This window comes from Hippoglossus hippoglossus, chromosome 12 (assembly GCF_009819705.1).
Source record: "Hippoglossus hippoglossus isolate fHipHip1 chromosome 12, fHipHip1.pri, whole genome shotgun sequence".
NCBI lineage: Eukaryota > Metazoa > Chordata > Actinopteri > Pleuronectiformes > Pleuronectidae > Hippoglossus > Hippoglossus hippoglossus.
Genome location: NC_047162.1, coordinates 11,490,691 through 11,508,406, shown reverse-complemented (window position 1 = coordinate 11,508,406; position 17,716 = coordinate 11,490,691). Strand labels below are relative to the sequence as shown.

Genomic DNA, 17,716 nt, shown 5'->3' with positions numbered 1-17,716 from the left:
TCTGTGCACATGTAGGTAGACCAATGAAAAACCTTCACCCGTTCATCTTTTAGTCTTTAAAAGTGCAAAACATCAGCTAGGGACAAGTTAAGTCAGTTTCATGGGCAGGCCTTCGTCCCCCTCTTGTGGAGAAAAGTGAAACATTCCTAGTAGCCGAGAAGACAGACGTTGAGCTGTAGCTTGCCTCTTTTTCAATTTTTTGTCTGACTGCCATCTTGTCCTGCTGAAACTTTGATCATCTTAGGAATATGTTAACAGTTTGGCCCCAGGGGCAGTGATGAAATCCAACAGAGAACAGTAAGAACCAATGTGTATAACTGAGAATAAGTCGCTTTTTGGAAAATACAGTTTTATGCAGTGACGTTTGTTTTTCATTGTGACCTTTATCGATGATCAAGTTTATTTAAAAATAGAAATACCTCAACATCAACCAATGCTGGACTTAATTCAGAAGCAAAGGCAGCATTGGAGCCTGTGAATCCCACGTGAGACCATTAAGATGCCGTCACTTGCCTCTACTGGAAATTAAGTAACAGTTTACAACCCTATTTGCACCTAACTTTCTAATCCCCACCAAGTTAAAAGGCTGAATGAGGAGTAAAGCAGCTCAAGCTCTCAGGTTCGGCAGCTTTAACTAGAACTGCTCCATATAGGTGGCTGGTCTTTATAGTTTCCTGACTTGTGACACTAACAAGCAAACACTGTCTCTTTCTTCATTTGTGTTTTTGAAGTATCTCCTTATTCATAAATTTGCTTTGTAATGTTTGTTCATTCATCAAAATCTCTACAAATACACTGAGCAAAATCGTTGCATGGACAGTTGAACAACTGTGTTTAGGAAATGTTTTTGTGGGGTTTATTTCAGGTGCTGACTCTGGTTTGACACAGAATTATTATTTCTCATTAACCTTTTATTCCATATGTTACATAAATTCTTTCTGTTCACCTAAGTAGATGGAGAGCTTAATTTGGTTTTGAAGGTAATTGATTTATTTAGTAAAGTGTAATTTATACTTTTGCAAAGATGGCACATTTCCGCATTCCTATATGGAGAATACCTGTACCACAAAAAAAGAAAAACTAGAAGAAATTTAGATTTTTCCTTATCTTGTATCTATCAGAAGAGAATAAAACATTATTTTATGTTATCTTTCTCTATTGTAAATATACAACCAGAACATTCCCTGTAGCTTGTGTGTGCTATATAAATTACAATAAAAGTTTATGACTTGTTTACTGGATTAAAGTAATATTGGACCATTACTGTAGCTCATGAATAACAATACCACACACACACACTTTTTTTTTAATATGACCAGCCAGCAGCTGACGCCTGTGTCAGGAGCTGTTGCATTTCAGGACCACAGGGTTTCACGGTAATTACTCCGCTTCAATGGGTTTAACCATGAGCCTCTAACCCGTGACGGTCATGAGGGTTTTCTGCCCCTCTCTGCTCTCCGGCACACCGAGGCAGCATATTTGAGGATTGAAACAACTCGGAGCTCCGAGGAGGCAGTCTTTCTTTTTGTTCTTGTTGAGAAGCCATCCCAATCAGAGGAACTATTCTCTGCAATCTAATTATCCAATTTGGTAAGATTGTGGTCTACTTGACTTTCTTTTCTCTTCTGCAGTGGAGTTAATCGGGGGGGTTAGAATATTTTTGCACTGTGTGATGAATTAACCCACTTGTAAATAACATTATTGTCAGCTGAGCTCTGAGTAGCTTGATATTATCTGACCAGATTGGACAAATTGATGCTGTAATATATGTTGTCTGCAGCAGGAATCGATTCTTTTGCATCTGCTGCTGCAAGACGACACTAGTGAAATATTGATAAGGTTTATGTTCCGATTGGTTTTTCTGTCTCTGTCACAAACTGTTGATTTGCAATCTTGACAATGAAGATTTACTGTTGTCACAATGTTAACCCATGCAAAATCCAAAGGGAAACCTAATTTAGACATAAAAAAAAAACATTTATTTGTGACAATATGTATAAATTTACATGCCACATTTTCATGATATGTGAGCTTTCCTTTTTCTCCATCTTAAAGAAATACAATAACAGATACATTTTAATATAGGCTATGGGTATATATGATGTTTTTATTTATTAATTGGCATATTTCTATTATATTAAAACAATTACAAATACGTTTAACAGCTCCATGGTGGTTAAGTGTGATGGTTTCTGATGTACAGTGTATGCATCCTGGTGTTGGAATAATTAACAGCGCTGTTCTTAACAAATGCATATTTATTCTCCAGTACAGCAGGCTGATTTCACACCCGACACGACGGATTATATATAAATATCCATTTACACTATGCAAATGAATATGATGTGACCCACTGGAAGAATACGAAGGCTTTGAAATAGTCACAATGTTATTGCATTGTATTTGATTAGTTTGTAATGTGATTTTCTGCAGATTTCTAGCTTGATGCGGTGCAATCGTACAGACGGAATGCCTCGTGGAGACTTCAACATCTATTTTGCCAGCAGCAGAGGAGGATTTGTCAGAGCTGAGGAGTATGCGTTTCAGTTTTTTTTCTTGAAATCAGGAATCGTTGCTTTGATTGAACCAGAGATTTTTGTATTCTGATGTAAATCTTTGTTATAACTATATTGACGTTGATATTGTAAAAGAGGTAAAGCCATGAATTTAAACTCTTTGTATGTTTTGGGTAATCCAGGGCTGTGGGCATAGCTCTGCTGGTGGTCATCCTGGCAGCTCTGCTCATCCTGGGCTGCTGGTACTTTAAGAAGAGGAGCGGCTACAGATTAATCAGGGTGAGACCATCACACAAACATTGGCCTTCAGATTTTAGACTTGAAATGATGAATTATCTGTCATTCTAACAAATTAAAAGCAGATATCAAATGTTACCGCAAATTCCATACATGCTATAAAGTGATTTCCACACTTATAAAGTGATTTCCACACTAAATCAGATAAAGACAAATCTTGGCTCAGATTGGTATAAAATTTCACTGTGACTTTCTCTCTCTTATTTAATCACTCTGTTAATTTCTCCTCTTTCCCCTCAACTCTCCACACATCTTTCTCTCCACTGCAGAGCCCAAGATCGGGGTCACCAGGTGTCACAAGGGGCCAGTACTCAGAGGCAGGACCTTCCGCAGATAACAAGATGGCTCTCACCGACTTTGGCAGCTTCCGACCTGCGGTGAGGAACTTTACTCCGTTACATCCTCCTTTTACGTGACACAAATATTTTTGAATGCCAAGGGGGGAAAATGTATGTAGAATAATAAATAGACAGATGGACTTCCAGGAAATAATGTTGCCTATCTTTCTAAATGACCCTTCAACAATTCACTGGTGGGAAGTCTCTACTTCTGTGCAACCCAAAGTCCATGACTGAGGGCACTTGTTCAATACAAAGCCTTGGGGCTCTGAACACAGTGTACAGCACGTGAAGCTGATGGAATGGAGGCCTGAAGGAGAGATTATTATGTCACCAGACGTGGGTTAGGTATTAAAATGTTTCATTCCTAAGGGAGGTATGCGGTTGTGTGCGCAAGAAAAGAAAGAGGGTGGGGTGGAGGGCTGGTTTCAGATCATGAGATGGTGCTGATCAGCCCTTCATTTCTTTTTCCACTGTTCCACTGCAGCAGTCATAAGAGTCTACCAATAGAAAGTTCAAGACTGTTTAAATAGTGTCTACGCTTTACAGAGATGCTTAATTCCAAGTTAAAAATGTAGATTTTGTATCTGATATAATTATCTGCTACTGAAGACAACAGGAGATCAAGTAGAAAAACAAGACCCAGTCTGAGTGTTCTGATCTTCTTTCTAAACTTGCATCCATTTACTTTGAATGTGTTTGTCCCTCTTGTCTCCAGGTTCCTAACGCTCCTCCAGCCTATGAAAAGATTTCCTCGGGCCCAATGCCTCCTCCCTATTCCCCCTGAAGGACAGACGTCTGAAGAAGAACGGAAAATAACGTAGAGAACACTTCCTCTGTTGTCTGATAACTTCTCCTGTATAACCTGATGTCACTGTCTATATAGTTCCTAATGCTTTATAGTTAAATATCCATTGGTAAAACAATCTCTCACTTTGTAAAATCACTCCCGTGTATGAAGACACAATGTATATATATATTCAAGGTGCTTTCAATAAACAATAAAAGATGATTTCTCAAGGAGTCTTTTGTGTAAGGAAGCCATACAACACACATGCTGGGGACAGTCGCATTGTTTATTTCCATGCAATAACGTCCACAATTTTCAATGAAAGTGTATCTAGTAAATATCTTTTGAAAAATCTATATGGTAAAAATAAATAAATGTGACTTTATATGGGCGCAGACAAGTTGTACAAAGTCCTCTATCGGTTTATTTATATTTCTAAAAAGTAAAATGTAGTTGTCGAACAGTAACTAGTTGAAAAAAGGACAACGTGACTAAATCTGGATACAGAGAGTTGCATTGTTCAAACTGATAAATTAGAACAAGTTGAACCAATGAAGAGTATCCCAAATATTACTTTCTGAAGCAGTATCCAATTGCATTGAAAAGTATTTTAAAAAACTTGAGCTGAAATTAGTGAACATCCCATTTTCTACTCATTTTGTTACAACAGTTGTCATTACTGGCCATGAGGTGAAAAAAGAGGAAAGTCAATAGTCTATAACATTCATCTGGGAAAAATCAACTGTTTCCACTTAAGAAAACCATCACAGTATACATTTCCAGTAAGTTCGATTGAGTATACAGTTTACCTAGAAGATGATCTAACCAGAGTAAAACCTACTGTGTCCTAAATGAAAGTTATGAGTCAAACTACAGCTGGAAAACAGTTCTTTAACTAATCCCAGGATTAATACAAGCGATGGATATGACTGATTCACTTTGTGTCTGCCTGTGGAGGCAGAAAAGAGGAATCATGTGTGAGTAGTGCTCCACGGGAACTGTTGGGGGAAACCAGCAGTGCATCCAGAGGTTTGGGGCAGGCAGTCAGCTCTGTGGGATTGACCTGGCACTGAGCCGTGCTCAAAACAGCTCCGTCAGGACTAATTAGTAGCTTGGATGCTACGTTGGTATGAAAACCCAAGGCGGAGGTCTGCAAAGAGTGCTTTCCAAGTGCTTGGTTGGTCAGAAAGACAGGTGGGTGGATGGTGGCGTTTGTCTTCACCGATGTTATTGGTTGAGCCGAAGTGATTATTACAGTGCTGCTGGATGGAGGCGTTGTCCCCACTAGTGCCGTTTCATAGGTATTAACAGTACTCCCGATTGGTGGAACTGTAGCAACAGGGAGCGTTTGCATCCTAGATACAGTGCTTACAATTGGTGGGACAGCCACTGTTGGCAATACTTGTGTTCGTGTGCCAGCAAGCACTGGTTGCATGAGGGCAGGCACCTGCTTTCTGATAGAAGTGTTGCTTACTCCCGTATGCAGTAAAGCCTGTGATAGAGCTGTGGAGGGTGCCGCGATTCTAACTGCTGTCTGCTGGGGCCTTATGCCTTGACACTGCTGGGCAGCAACAGAAGAAGGCAGAGGTGTGCCTGTTATCAGAGGACCTGCGTTAGAGGACATGGACGTTGGAACTGGTATAACAGGACTGGAGAGAGATACAGCTGATGGGCTGGGTAAAACTGACAGGGATGAAAGAGGTGCTGACAATCTGGGCAGGGAGTGTGCTACTGCAGACAAGACTGTGGTTGAACATTTAGCTTGCGTGGCTGTACCTGCAGGTAACCTAAATGGAGCCAGTGCTGAATGAAAAGCTGGGGTGCTAGTAACCACTGGGGAGAGTAGAGCCGGTACACTGCCTAACCTTGGTGGGGGTGAGACCAGAGTGGGTGTACCTAAAGGAGATGATGCAAAGTGACCAGCCTGCGCAGATGACAATCTAGGCAGAGCAGACACATTTGTTCTACTGTGTAACATTGTTGAGCCGAGGCCAGGTGCTCCTGTTAGTTGAACTGGTTTGACATTGGGAGTGGTTGCTAACAGTGTAGGACCAACAGCAGGTGAGCAGGTTACAAAAGGAGAACTTACAGCTGGTACGCCAGGTAGCCTAGCTGGGGACTGGGGTAAAACTGGCGCTTGAGGCGCTACTGTGGCATGGCTTGCCCCTTGGGGAGGTGCTGATGCTCCGGTGCTGGTAACGCTGGCAGTAGGCACTTGTTGTGGTGCAGGGCTAGAGATGATAAGGACATGACTGCCTGGACCTAAACCCTGGGGAGGGACTACAAAGCGTGCATTGTTAAGAATGATCTGAGTGCCAGCTGCAAGCGGTGTAGAAGTGTTGATGACTACCCTCTGCTGGATTGTGCCAGTAGAAGAGGTGGAGAATGGGGGACTGGTGGTTGTTGCTGAGGAAATGGATTTATGGGTATAATTTTGAGCAAGTTGAGAGGAAGATGAGAAGGAAGTTTCCTCACCAATGCCACTTTGGATATAGGATTGCTGACGGACAAGAGGGGGTGTTGAGGGTTGGGCTGGACTACTCTGCACAGTAGTGTTTACCTGAGCAGGAGTGCTGCTGGTTGGTTCGCTTGCACACATACTGAGGTGCTTCTGGATCGTGTTTCCTGCGGGCAGAGTGGCAGCAACAGATGTGGACATGCCTGTCTGGGAGGGCATAGTGAAGGAAGCTGTACCCTGGAGCGGCGAGCTGGTGGTCAGGGAAGTGTGAGAGGCATGCTGTGCAGGACAGGGTGTGATGATATTTGTGACGGGGACCAGTCCATGGGTGGCAGCTGTGGGACAGCCTGTATCTGAGAGAGAAGTGCTCTTGGAAGGAGAACGTGACAGGACACCAATGGTCTGTCCAATGGTTGTTGTCTTTCCTGACAACTGGATTTGAACCCCTAAAAACACATTATATAAACGTTTAATTCAAGAGCTTGATATTGATAATAGGGCTGTATTTTGGGTATGAGTATTACAAGTTGAGATGGGTTTTTTGATCTAATAAAAGTCAGGTTTTTGAGATAAGTGTATTGTTTTCACTGCTTTCCTCATCTCTGACAGCAAAGTAATACTTTCATGTTGACAAACTGCCTATCAAAGCATCATTACAAAGTCAGTGAGCTTATAGTCTTCCATGTTTCTAATTGAATCCTTGTTTTAAAGGTTGACCTGGACATAGGCTTATTATTTATAGCCCGATGTAATACATTAACGTATACATTTAAACATTTACTGATTTGCTTAATATTTACTTATATGTACAATGACAACATTCAATACGGCAGCATCTAAAAAAAACAAATGCATTCCTCGCACTACATTATAAAGTTTACGTGCACAAATTAATATATTGAATCAAACAAAAAATACATGAGTCATGACAATTCTGGTAAAAATATCACATCACACAAACCCACCTGAGGGCAGACTGATGTTCTGGACCATGGGCGATGCTTCACTGCCGATAGGTTGGCCCGGGCTTGATCCCATCTTTAGAGTCTGACTTGTTAATGAAGTGGTCAGCTGCTGTCCACTGGCTGCTGTTGCTATCGCCTGCTTTGGAATGCTTCCCATGAAGGTGGGGGAAGATGTGGCTGTAGGCTGGCTGATGAACATGACTCTGGAACTAGTAGGTGACTTTGTGGAAGAGGTTGTGCCTTTTGATAAAGCTACAGCTGAGGTGGGGGTTGAGGAGGGAGTGACCAGGATGAATTTAGTTAGTTGGGATCGCTCGTCTGTACTGAGCCGTTTTACACCCGTCTTGCTGACTTCTGCTTGTGTGAGAACTTGGGGAACACCAGAACTACTCAGTGATGGGACAGCGGCAGTATTTTTTACCGATGAAGTTTGGAAATGTGAAGCAGCAGCGGCTGTCTGCGCTAGCGGGCCAATCTTTTTTGCAGCTGTAGAACAAGCTGAGGTGTAAGAGTCTTGACATAGAACAGAAGTAGCTGTAGTCTGGCTTCCTGGGACTGCAATGGGAATGCTACCAGTGACTGCAGTGTGCATGGGGGATGTGAGAGTGGAAAGAGACTTTAAAACTGAGGGATCTTGCTTCTGAGGTTGGGCCACTGCTGGGATGCTGAAAGGGGACGTCTGAGCGGGAGCAGATGGAGAAAACGCCGTTGACGACTTGGATACGAGGAAGGCTTTAAACTGAGGTGAGATGGTGATGACTGGACTGGTGGGCAAAGAGCCAAGCCCACCGTGGCCTGAGGATGTCTGAACTCTGACGATGCCTGTGTTGCCTCCTCTAGTTGTCACCAGGATTGACTGCGAGTCACGGATACACACGGTCTTAAGCTCCTGCTTAAGGTCTTTAGATTCAAGAGGCTCAGTAGAAACTGCACTGGAAGGAGACCTGATGGGTGAGAGGTTTGGCATGACACCGTGTGGTGAGCTAGCTTGGGGGCTGCAGATATGTGCCCTCTTGAACCCTGCTGTGTTCAGGACCCCCTGTTGCTGACGAGGGGGAAAAGAAGGAGAGGGTGTTCTCACTCTCCTGGGATCTTTTAAGGGAGCCACTTGCTGAACAGGGATTCTGTTTTCAGGGATGCTGAACCCAGGCACACTGGTGGAAATACAGAAGGGGCTGGCCACTTTAGAAACCGGGGCCTGAATGTCCTTTGATTGCTGCTGATGTAAAGACAATGCCTTTTCTTCAGCTTTGGGAATAAGAATATTCGACGTTAGAATCACCACTTGCTGCATGCCTTTCTCTCCAGTGCTGTGGTTCATGACAGGATGAACTGAGATCTTGACTGGGCTGTTGCCGTCTTTCCCGGCAAGCTGACCCAGCCCCTCAGGTGCCTTGCACACCACCTGGACAGGACCTTTTGGTACAGTCTGGGTTGGTTTGGCCTGTGGTGATTTGAGAGGAGCTGCCGTCACTGTGGCCATTCCTGGCTGTCTGTGTACCTGTGTGTGTTGTTGTCCTTGTGGCTGCATTTGTTGTGAGATCTGCTGGGAACTGGATGTAGAGGTTTGTGCTTTTGAGAGTTTTGTCGTAACCATTGCAGAGACAGGCAGGGAGAACAAAGACCCTTTGCTCTGTCTTTCAATATTGTTGAACCCTGGACCATCAGCAGGCCGTTTCATTAAGGTCACTTTGTTTCCCACACTCTTAGCCAGCAGGGTGGGGATGGGCGTGTAGCCCTTAGGTAATCCAGTGGTGGGGTGGAGGATGGTGGGTCTGAGTGACAGTGGAGTCTGGGCTGGTAACCCTGGTGCCCATGCCGAGTTTGAGTCCATGGATTGATTTGATGGGATCAGTTCAGATCTAGACGGTGGCCCAGAGTCAGCAGTAGAAGCAATGTTTCTGCCGCCAGCCTGAACTCTTGGTAGCAGGCCGACGCCTGTCTCTGTGCTGGCCAGAGGGTGTTTCAGGTGGATGGGAGGTGTGTAGGTCGCCACTGATTCTCCAGCAGAGTCAACCACAAAACCCCTGGCACTTGCTGAGAATAAAATACAGATGTCTATTAGGGTTGCATGGATCAGTTAGTCATCTAAACAGGTCAAACAGACACGTAGGGACTGGGGTTGGGCGAGGTCTACTGAATTGACCTAGGGGCATAGAGAGGCTCAGGTTTACTAAGCCCTGATGCTCATAATGATTAGCAAACATCACTATTCAGAGAAGAAAACACTACTACAGTTTCTCAATTTTAGCTGGTGCTGACTGGGTAACGCCCTGACATGTATTTTAATTCCTCAAGGACAATTAAATACAATCACCTAAGGGCACAGTGGTTTTAATTAATGACTTTACCTCCACTCCAAAGACCTCTAGGTACCACATGTTCCAGGTCTTCCTCTTCTGATCTTCTATAAAGATCTGTGAGTGAAAACATGTCCTTCCCAAAACCCCTCTCTTCATCTTCATCTGATGATGATGATGAAACACACTCCTCACGCACAAAATTATTGTACTCGGGGTGCTTCTTGAAATCATCAAATTCCTTCTTCAAACGAAGCCTGATGCAGAAGCATGAAAATAAAGATATAACAGAAGTTTCTTTCAAGTACAATAACGAAATCAAACAAAGAGCAGTTTCATCAAAGTTGTTTTTACTATTCTGCTTTATGATCATTTAAATGTAAAACGAGTTGTACCTGTTCCTTTGGTAGGCCTTTACAAGTTTGGGTTCCCAGGGTGAGAGCTCATTCAGTAGTCTGATTAGAGTGCTGTGGAGGTCCTTTACTGCTTCTCTCCGATAATACCACCGACCCTGCTGTTACAAACATGTAAAAGAAATATTAGCGATCAGTATGAAAATGTGTGATCACATTGTATTTTCCATTAAATACAGAAGGCTCTGGGGGGGATTAGGAGATCGTCTTGACAGAACTGGGATTATCACCTACCAGTCTCTTTTTAGTGCTCTCCAAGTCATCAAGCTCATCTTCTGTCTTACTTATCAGCTCTCGCAACTCTTGAAGACTGGTGCAGACCAACTGCAGAGGAGAAATAACAAACCAAGTACGTGTAATAATATCTTAATAAAGATAGAGAGACACGAAAAAAGGGGCAGAAGAATGGAAAGGCCTAAATCAAGATTTTACATCTGTTATAGAATTATCATTATTTTTTCAAGATATTTTGGGTCATTGGATAGAGAAAATGGGCAGGACATGCAGCAAAGGGCCAGATCGACACCGACCCTGCGGCTGCTGCACGAGGACTCAGACCTTCATATGCATATACTGAATTAATGAATAATTAATTATTCTCACTATATATTCTCGATACTAGAGATGAATGTATATTTTAGCATGGTTGTGACTACCTTGAAGGATGGTTCAACTGAAGGTTCATCTGTAATGTTCTGTGAAGATTCTAGATCTTTTCCTGTCAAAAAGAAAACTGATACAATCACCAAACATTCAACATCCTTGGTTTAAGTTATCATTTAAAAAAACAAAAACAGAATAATTAAGAAAACATAGAAACTATCCCACATGTCACTGTGGCAGTAAATGCACAATAATAAATGAAGTTTGAAGTTGATACAAACCTAAATGAAATTGCTGAACAAGCATCAACATCAGACCTTTTCTCACCTGTTTTATGTTTTTTCTTCCCGTCTTTGCTCTTGATTGTTGTGGCAACTCGCCGCACTGCAGGCTTGGCAGCCTCAGCTGGGCACAGCCTCACCCTGTCCTCGTGCTGCAGCTGCTTGTGCTCTCCTTTCACCCCCGGCAGCTGTTCCCTCCCTCGCTTTTTCTTCCGCTTTTTCTTTTTAGTCCAAATTTTGTCGCTCGCCCTCTCTTCACTTGAGTTCCGAGTACTCTCAGAAGACACCTGTGCAGCTAACCCTGATGTTCCACAGCAGCATCCACGCCCCTCTGATTCAGCATAACCTGTTTTGCTTTCACAACACTCCATACAGGAAGTTCTTTGGCGTCCCTGACTGGGACTTTCTCCTTCCATTTTGAGCCCCACCAGTTTGGTTGGGGAGGCCAGAGTCACTGAGCGAGCGGGAGACCTTCCTGTGTAGCTGTGCTCCCCTACACTCAGACAGGGCTCCTGTGTCTCTGCTTCAATGGTACGTGTTGAGGAGGATGAGAAGCCCCTCTGCCGTTTCAATCTCTTGGATTGATGCTCCAACTCTACTGTCTCTTCTTTCAGAGGTATTTTCACACCACATCTTCTAGTTGGGCTAGTGTAGGGAAGGGCTACGGAGTTAGTGTCTATTTTTAAGTCCAATTTAGAGTCTCCATCAGAGGACCCTGATTCAGACCCCTCATCCTTCTTCAGTGACCAGAATTTTAAACTTTTATGTTCTTCCTCATCCCCATTTTCCCTTTCGAAAAGGCCAAATGTCTCTGCTCTCCCCTTTCCGAAATCATCAGACTCTCCTGTGTCCATGGAGCGTCCACACCACTCCCTGTCACTTTCGTTTCCTTCAGCCTTCATCCCATCCGACTCCTCTCCCTCTGTCCCTGGCTCCATTTCGAGCCGTTTTACCCATACAGAAGGGAAAGGGAAGGCCGGGGGTGCGCTGGGGCTCTGGCAGTAGATCCTCAAGTCTGCCCCACAAAAGTGTGGGAAATGTATATAGGCATTCTCCTTGCTGTCATAGCCCAAAATAGACTCCCGACATTCATGGATAGGCTGGGCCAGCAGAGCATCCTGCACACTCTTCTGTGTCTCATACACATTGTCACACAGGCCTTTCAGAAGCCACACTCGCTGGTAGAACGGCAGCAAGTGAAAAGGATTCTCCTCCATAGGACTCACCTCCCCAAGGGTGCTGAAAAATTGGAGGCAGAGTCCCAGCTGCTCAGCCCGACCTGGCTGATCATGGGAGGCACCTACAACTCGATACCAGGCCATGACCCTCTGCCTGAGCTCTGACTCCCAGCGGCGGTAAGGCAGTGCAGGCCGCCGGTTCAGAGTGGCCCTCCGCTGGGGAGGGGACAGCAGGGAAGACATGATTTTGGAGAGTAGGAGGCTGCAGCGAGGCATCAGCAAACAACGCTCCAGCTCAAAAAATACAATCTCTGGGAGGTTAAGAGCAGTCTGAGCCAGGCAGAGGAAATGCCCTATGGCAGGGAGTTCCCAAAGTGCATCCACAGTGTGGGGGGAAGCCTGTGACAATAAGGTGTGCTCCCACTCTTCCACCTCTTTGGCTGACATTTCCTCTGCCTCTTTCTTCTCGAGCTCACGTTGCCTGTAAAGTTAGAAAACATATGATTTTTTGTTTATTTTTGTAATATTTTACACTATAAACAATCAACCTGTGACAGCAACTTTTAGTCTTCCATCTTAAATATGTGTTCACTAACCTCTTCTCCTCCTTGACCCTCTGTTGCTCCTCTTGCCGCAAGCTCTGGACCATGATAGACTCATGCCCACCAACAGTGATAGTAGCCAGGCTCCGAGGCGCCAGTCTCCTTCTCGTGGAGGTGCCCCCCGATCCACGTTCCTCCTCAGCACCAAAACGACCTTTAGAGGTCACTGCCAAGGTTGTCTTCTCTCGCAGCGTCCTTGTTTGTTAGATGGGGAGGAGAAACAGATGTGTCAATAAGTTTAACGTTGTTTTGAGGTAGCTTTAACGATTACTGGCAATAAACAGTATATCCACATTAATGGTGTACATTTTTATCGACAAAAGGATCATGTAAGCTGAAGAACACACTTGCATTCATTCATTAAGAATAATCATGACTACTGTCATTATTATTAATGTACTATGAACACTTTGTATTTATGCAGAGTAGAATTATGGACTGTCAATAAAGTAAATCTACTACTTCTGTTTCAATAACTGAATCTACTAAATATTTGTGAGCCAAGATTCACATATGTTGCCCATATTAACCTAAACTGATGCACATTACATAGAAAACACCACTGGGGTCCTCTATAATTACAATTGTGTAGTGGCTTTGAACATTTAGCAGCTAAACAATTTGTTCAACAATGTAATTGCACTATGTTTACCTGGACAGCAATGTAAGCTTCTGCTCCAGCATAATTTCCAGCTTCTGAGCCTGTTTGGAGATCCAGTGGTCCACCCCGTGGTAGCGGTAACAGTTCTCCAACATCAGCCTGAAGTCTGCAACAAACTCGGTTATTGTCCCATACTCCTGGCTGGTGAACTTCTCCTCCATCCGCCGCAAACACATGGACTGCCTGAGCTGCGCCTGACCCCGTCCCCGGACGCCTCCGATACCGTGCTGGGCCTCCTGGTGCCCCACGGGATGGAGGAACGGGCCGGCGATCCCTTTGTGCTTGTCCAGCAGAAAGCAAGTGAATATCCTGTAAGCTTGCTGGACCTCGTGGTTCATATTCTCCTCCTCAAGGCTACTGCTGTTGGTGGAAATGCAGACCTCGGGCAGGGAGAGGTCGCTGTTCGAAAACTCGGACATGTCGTCACTCTTTAGAGCCGAGTGGTCCATTGTCTCAACTTCACAGGTGCCATTACTGAGCCCATCCTCAGTTGTCACCAGGTCGGAGCTGAGCTGCCAGGATGCTGGGCCCCGGTCTGCCACGGTTAAGTCTTGATTGTGGAACATGGGTTGGCTACAAGCTGCTGTGATTTCCTCCGTCATATCCTCCTCCTCCATAGTGCAGACACCTAAAAAAGGGTAACAGGTGTCAACTATGGTGAACTTTGATATTGCAAACAACAGCACTCCATTAAAGTTATAATGCTGGAGTAGCGAGAATAAACTGAACTGGAATTAAACAAATCAACAGAGCTCACTACGCATTTATATCGGAAGAAATCATGGCAGAGAAATTGGATGTTTACACTTAACAAACATTATTATTCCTGTCATGTCAGGTGCTCACATTAGAACAGCAACATAATAATAGACTTGGATGTTTACCTCGTGTGACTGTCTTCAAACCACCAGCGGCTGAACTTTATTACATTTACACCTCTGCATCTTTTCAAACTTTTCTTTTCCCCCCTGGATCAATGACTTGCTAGCTTGAAGTTAACCAGCTAATAACGAGCTAGCTAACGGTACTTAAGGCAACAATAAGTAAACAAAGTTTGTCCTGCTCGCTAACAGATGCACCTACAGATCTTATAACGTCTCCCCCCCCACTGATCACGTGCGAAGTAAGAACACACACAGTGTCGAGAGGCAGAGCCGGGTTTGGTTTAACCACATACCTTTTTTTTTTTCTCAGTGCGGCTCCAGACACGCACCCGGGGCGAGACGAGCTGTTAGCGGGCTAAGCAGCCTCGGCAGCTCGCTAGCTGGGTTAGCTTGCTATTGTCTCCGAACTGCGGCCTGCAATTGCTGCGCTCGCTGTCCATTGTGGAAATTCTGCAGCGACCGAGTGTCCGGCGGACAAAAAGTTACGCGGACATGTCGTGTCGCCAGCGCACGGTGGGATGTCAGTGACAGCGAGGTGGCTAAAGGCGCATTAGCCGGAGCCTCGCTAGCCGATTGTCCGACAACGCACGGCGGCTCGTTGCCACTAGCCATCCGGCTAACCAGCTGGGTTTGCAAGTTGACAGCCACTTTGCGCCGCCCGGCATGTGCCAGGTTCGCTTCAGGGACAGATGTGCGCCATTTGTCAAGTATCTGCGGGATCTCCCGGGGCTGGTAAAAAGCTCGTAAGGGACAAGTGAGCGGTTCCCTTCACTTCCACCCTGCGTGCGCCAGATGCTAACGTGCGCAGCCTGACGTAGCCAACTGGTCGCGTGTCACAGCGAACTGTTATTATGTTTTTTTGGGGGGGGAAGAGATGAAGACACACACTGTATTTCACTCTGTGTTATTCATATGACGCTGCTGCAATTATTGTGTCGCCCGAGGTCAATGAAAGAGGATCATCATCCCTTCAAAATAAGACTTGATATTGCACAGGATTCATTAAACTAACGTGCACGAACAAACCAGCAGCATCGGTGTGTTGCAACATTCATTCATTCATAACTAAAGTGTCAATGAAATAAAACACAGCAACTCATACTGATCCTGCAGCTGACGCTGCTCACGTGTCTCACTTTTAACCGCTAGATGTCACCAGTCACCAATCAATGACAGACACGTGATTGGCTTTATTATTATTATCATTTTTTTTAATGCAGGTTATTGGGTTGTTTCTTCTTCCTCTTCTTGTTTCAATAATAAAAAATAAAAACTTAATAACGAACAACATAATAATAATGATATGATGGCGATGATAATGATGATGATTATTATTATTATTATTTTTAGTTTCAAGTTTTATTTGTCATGTTCACAGGGTCAACAGTACAATGAAAAAAGCAAGGTAGAAAGTAAAAGTAACAACTTTAGTATTGGTATTTGTATTAGTTTTAATATTTGACTGTTGTGGGGCAACTACAGTGTAAAGCCCCCAAAAGCTCCATCACATAGCTATTCTTGTTATGGCCATATATTTTGGGCTGGTATCTGTTAATCCTAGTGTGGGAGTTAGGAGTTGTAAACTACCTGAGAGTGGACCGCCTGACAGACTAACTGTGTTTGAGCCATAAACTGTGCAGAAATAAATAGGTAGGTTCACACTGTTGTAGACTTAGGTTGTAACGTACAAGAATTAAAACAGTGTCTCTGAACATATGTAGCACCAGTCATTGTTTTATTACATCTGTCATCATGTCTATCAGTGAAGGACAGAACTGTATTATTCTCTCAGACTGACAGTTAGAGACTTGCCAGTGGCACATCGACATCTCCAGCTGGGACAATTGTTAATTAAGCACTTATGCCACGAGAGGCCTGCGCTTTACAGGGATTTTAGTTCAGCCACAAGGAACTGTCAGGCAATGGAGCTTTCATTCCAATATATCCTTCTTTATCACACACAAAGATGTGTATTGTAGTGGTGTGCACAAATATCCACCAAGCACCCAACATAGTTTTCTCAGTCGAGGTCTAAAGTGGCTTCTACTGTTTCGCCGAAATAGTTGATTTTGAGGCAATGTGATATGGATTCTTTCAAAAATGCTGAGCTGAGACAATTTTTAGTATTTCACGAATAAAGACAAATGTCCTGTCATAAAATATGTCAGATGAAAGATTTATGTTTGAGTGTTTTTGAAGGATTTATGGATAAGGCAGAGGTCATTTAAATTACTTTATATAAGGCAATGAAATCCAAGGCAATGTTAAAACATTTTTTAAAATGTATTTATCACATTTTTATCACAAAATAGACTGCAGATTCAGACTGTGATTCAAAAATAAAAATGCCTTGCAGAAAGCAATCAATCTAAGGCCCAGGGGAACATGAGTGGTTTAAATTTTGATTTGAAAATAGTCAAGAAGCTGGTAAAAATCTGTTTGCAGCCTAGAAGTTATTAAAGCTGCTTCCTGCAAACATATACTGGGCCTGTTGGGTTTATTTTCATGCAAATCAGGCAGGGGCCCAGGGGTGGGCTTGTGTGAATTGTTGTTTTCTTTACTCTAGAATGGACCCTTTATATTTAAAAACGTTATATTTACATTAGGAACGGGTCCTCTCTACTATGGAGGCCGCCATGTTTTTTACAGTAGCCCAAACTGGACAAACTAAACACCTTTTGAGTTTTCATGACAACTGAAGGCTACCACGGGTTCTCTTTCATGTTTGGAATTGGAGGGTGAGGTGAGGGGTATTCAGCTGCAACATGCAACTTCACCACTAGATGTCACTAAACTCTACACACTTGAACCTTTAAAGGCACTTGTGAATAAAGAAGTTATCAACCTGGTTTTAAAAAACTGCAATGGATGGAGAGTTCCAAGGACCATCAGGCACTGTGCTGCACCCAGTGACTACAAGCTGCTTCTCACTGTTTAGACTTTGGGTGCCACCCTCAGACCACTGGGCGCTGATCTCAAGGGTCTCGCAGGGTTGTAACGGACTGACATGTCTGTTATGTATTTGGGAGCAGCTCCAGTAAGCAATTTAAACAAGTGTAAACTCAATCCTGTGGCTCACTGGCAGCCAGTGTAGAGATTTGAGATGATGGGTGATGTGTGTTTTTAGATTTGCTTGAAGAAAAAGAGGGCTTGGGATCCACATAGGCCCTCGTTGTGTTGTATTTGTTTGTTTTAGCCATTTTGATTGATGTTCTTTCAGTAAACAGAGCATTTGTTTAAAGCGTGCATTGGAAACCACATAGAACATCTGTAATAATGGTATAATTACAAAGGAATAGAGGTGCGCGCCGTGTTTGTGATGACAGGAAAAGGTGAGCTGCGCCTTTAACTGCAAACTCGCTCCCGACGTTGTTTCGCGAGATTTGCTTGGCGCCGCGACCTCATGTGAGACACCTCCTGCGCGAGCCAG

At 43.9% G+C, this 17,716-nt stretch overlaps 2 protein-coding genes across 3 annotated transcripts; one reads left to right on the top strand and one right to left on the bottom strand.

The window, feature by feature from the left end:
* Window positions 1-1,329: 1,329 nt before the first annotated feature.
* Window positions 1,330-4,597, top strand: mlana (melan-A). Its single transcript, XM_034602560.1, has 6 exons — window positions 1,330-1,590; window positions 2,434-2,534; window positions 2,699-2,795; window positions 3,083-3,190; window positions 3,870-4,451; window positions 4,485-4,597. The coding sequence occupies exons 2-5, from the start codon at window positions 2,446-2,448 to the stop codon at window positions 3,936-3,938; spliced, it is 363 nt and encodes a 120-aa protein (XP_034458451.1). The 5' UTR covers window positions 1,330-1,590; window positions 2,434-2,445; the 3' UTR covers window positions 3,939-4,451; window positions 4,485-4,597.
* Window positions 4,598-4,663: 66 nt separating this feature from the next.
* LOC117771790 (uncharacterized protein KIAA2026) lies at window positions 4,664-15,397 on the bottom strand. Of its 2 annotated transcripts, XM_034602559.1 has the most exons (11): window positions 14,580-15,397; window positions 13,394-14,030; window positions 12,736-12,936; window positions 11,008-12,620; window positions 10,734-10,795; window positions 10,312-10,401; window positions 10,060-10,178; window positions 9,716-9,921; window positions 7,365-9,401; window positions 6,767-6,845; window positions 4,664-6,709 (listed from the first exon to the last, which is right to left on the bottom strand). In XM_034602559.1, the coding sequence occupies exons 2-11, from the start codon at window positions 14,017-14,019 to the stop codon at window positions 4,876-4,878; spliced, it is 6,867 nt and encodes a 2,288-aa protein (XP_034458450.1). In that variant the 5' UTR covers window positions 14,020-14,030; window positions 14,580-15,397; the 3' UTR covers window positions 4,664-4,875. The 2 variants fall into 2 exon arrangements, with proteins under 2 accessions (XP_034458450.1, XP_034458449.1); XM_034602558.1 differs by having other exon boundaries at window positions 4,664-6,845.
* Between the last annotated feature and the right edge of the window lie 2,319 nt (window positions 15,398-17,716).

Bases quoted from the DNA above. Each gene is read 5' to 3' on its own strand.
- LOC117771790 (XM_034602558.1), bottom strand. From the start codon at position 14,019: ATGGAGGAGGAGGATATGACGGAGGAAATCACAGCAGCTTGTAGCCAA. The intron at 12,621-12,735 runs GTTAGTGAACAC...CTAACTTTACAG, and splicing joins AGGGTCAAGGAGGAGAAGAG to GCAACGTGAGCTCGAGAAGA. The intron at 10,796-11,007 runs GTGAGAAAAGGT...TCTTTTTGACAG, and splicing joins GAAGAAAAAACATAAAACAG to GAAAAGATCTAGAATCTTCA.
- mlana (XM_034602560.1), top strand. From the start codon at position 2,446: ATGCGGTGCAATCGTACAGACGGAATGCCTCGTGGAGACTTCAACATC. The intron at 2,535-2,698 runs GTATGCGTTTCA...TGGGTAATCCAG, and splicing joins GGATTTGTCAGAGCTGAGGA to GGCTGTGGGCATAGCTCTGC. The intron at 2,796-3,082 runs GTGAGACCATCA...TCTCCACTGCAG, and splicing joins GCGGCTACAGATTAATCAGG to AGCCCAAGATCGGGGTCACC.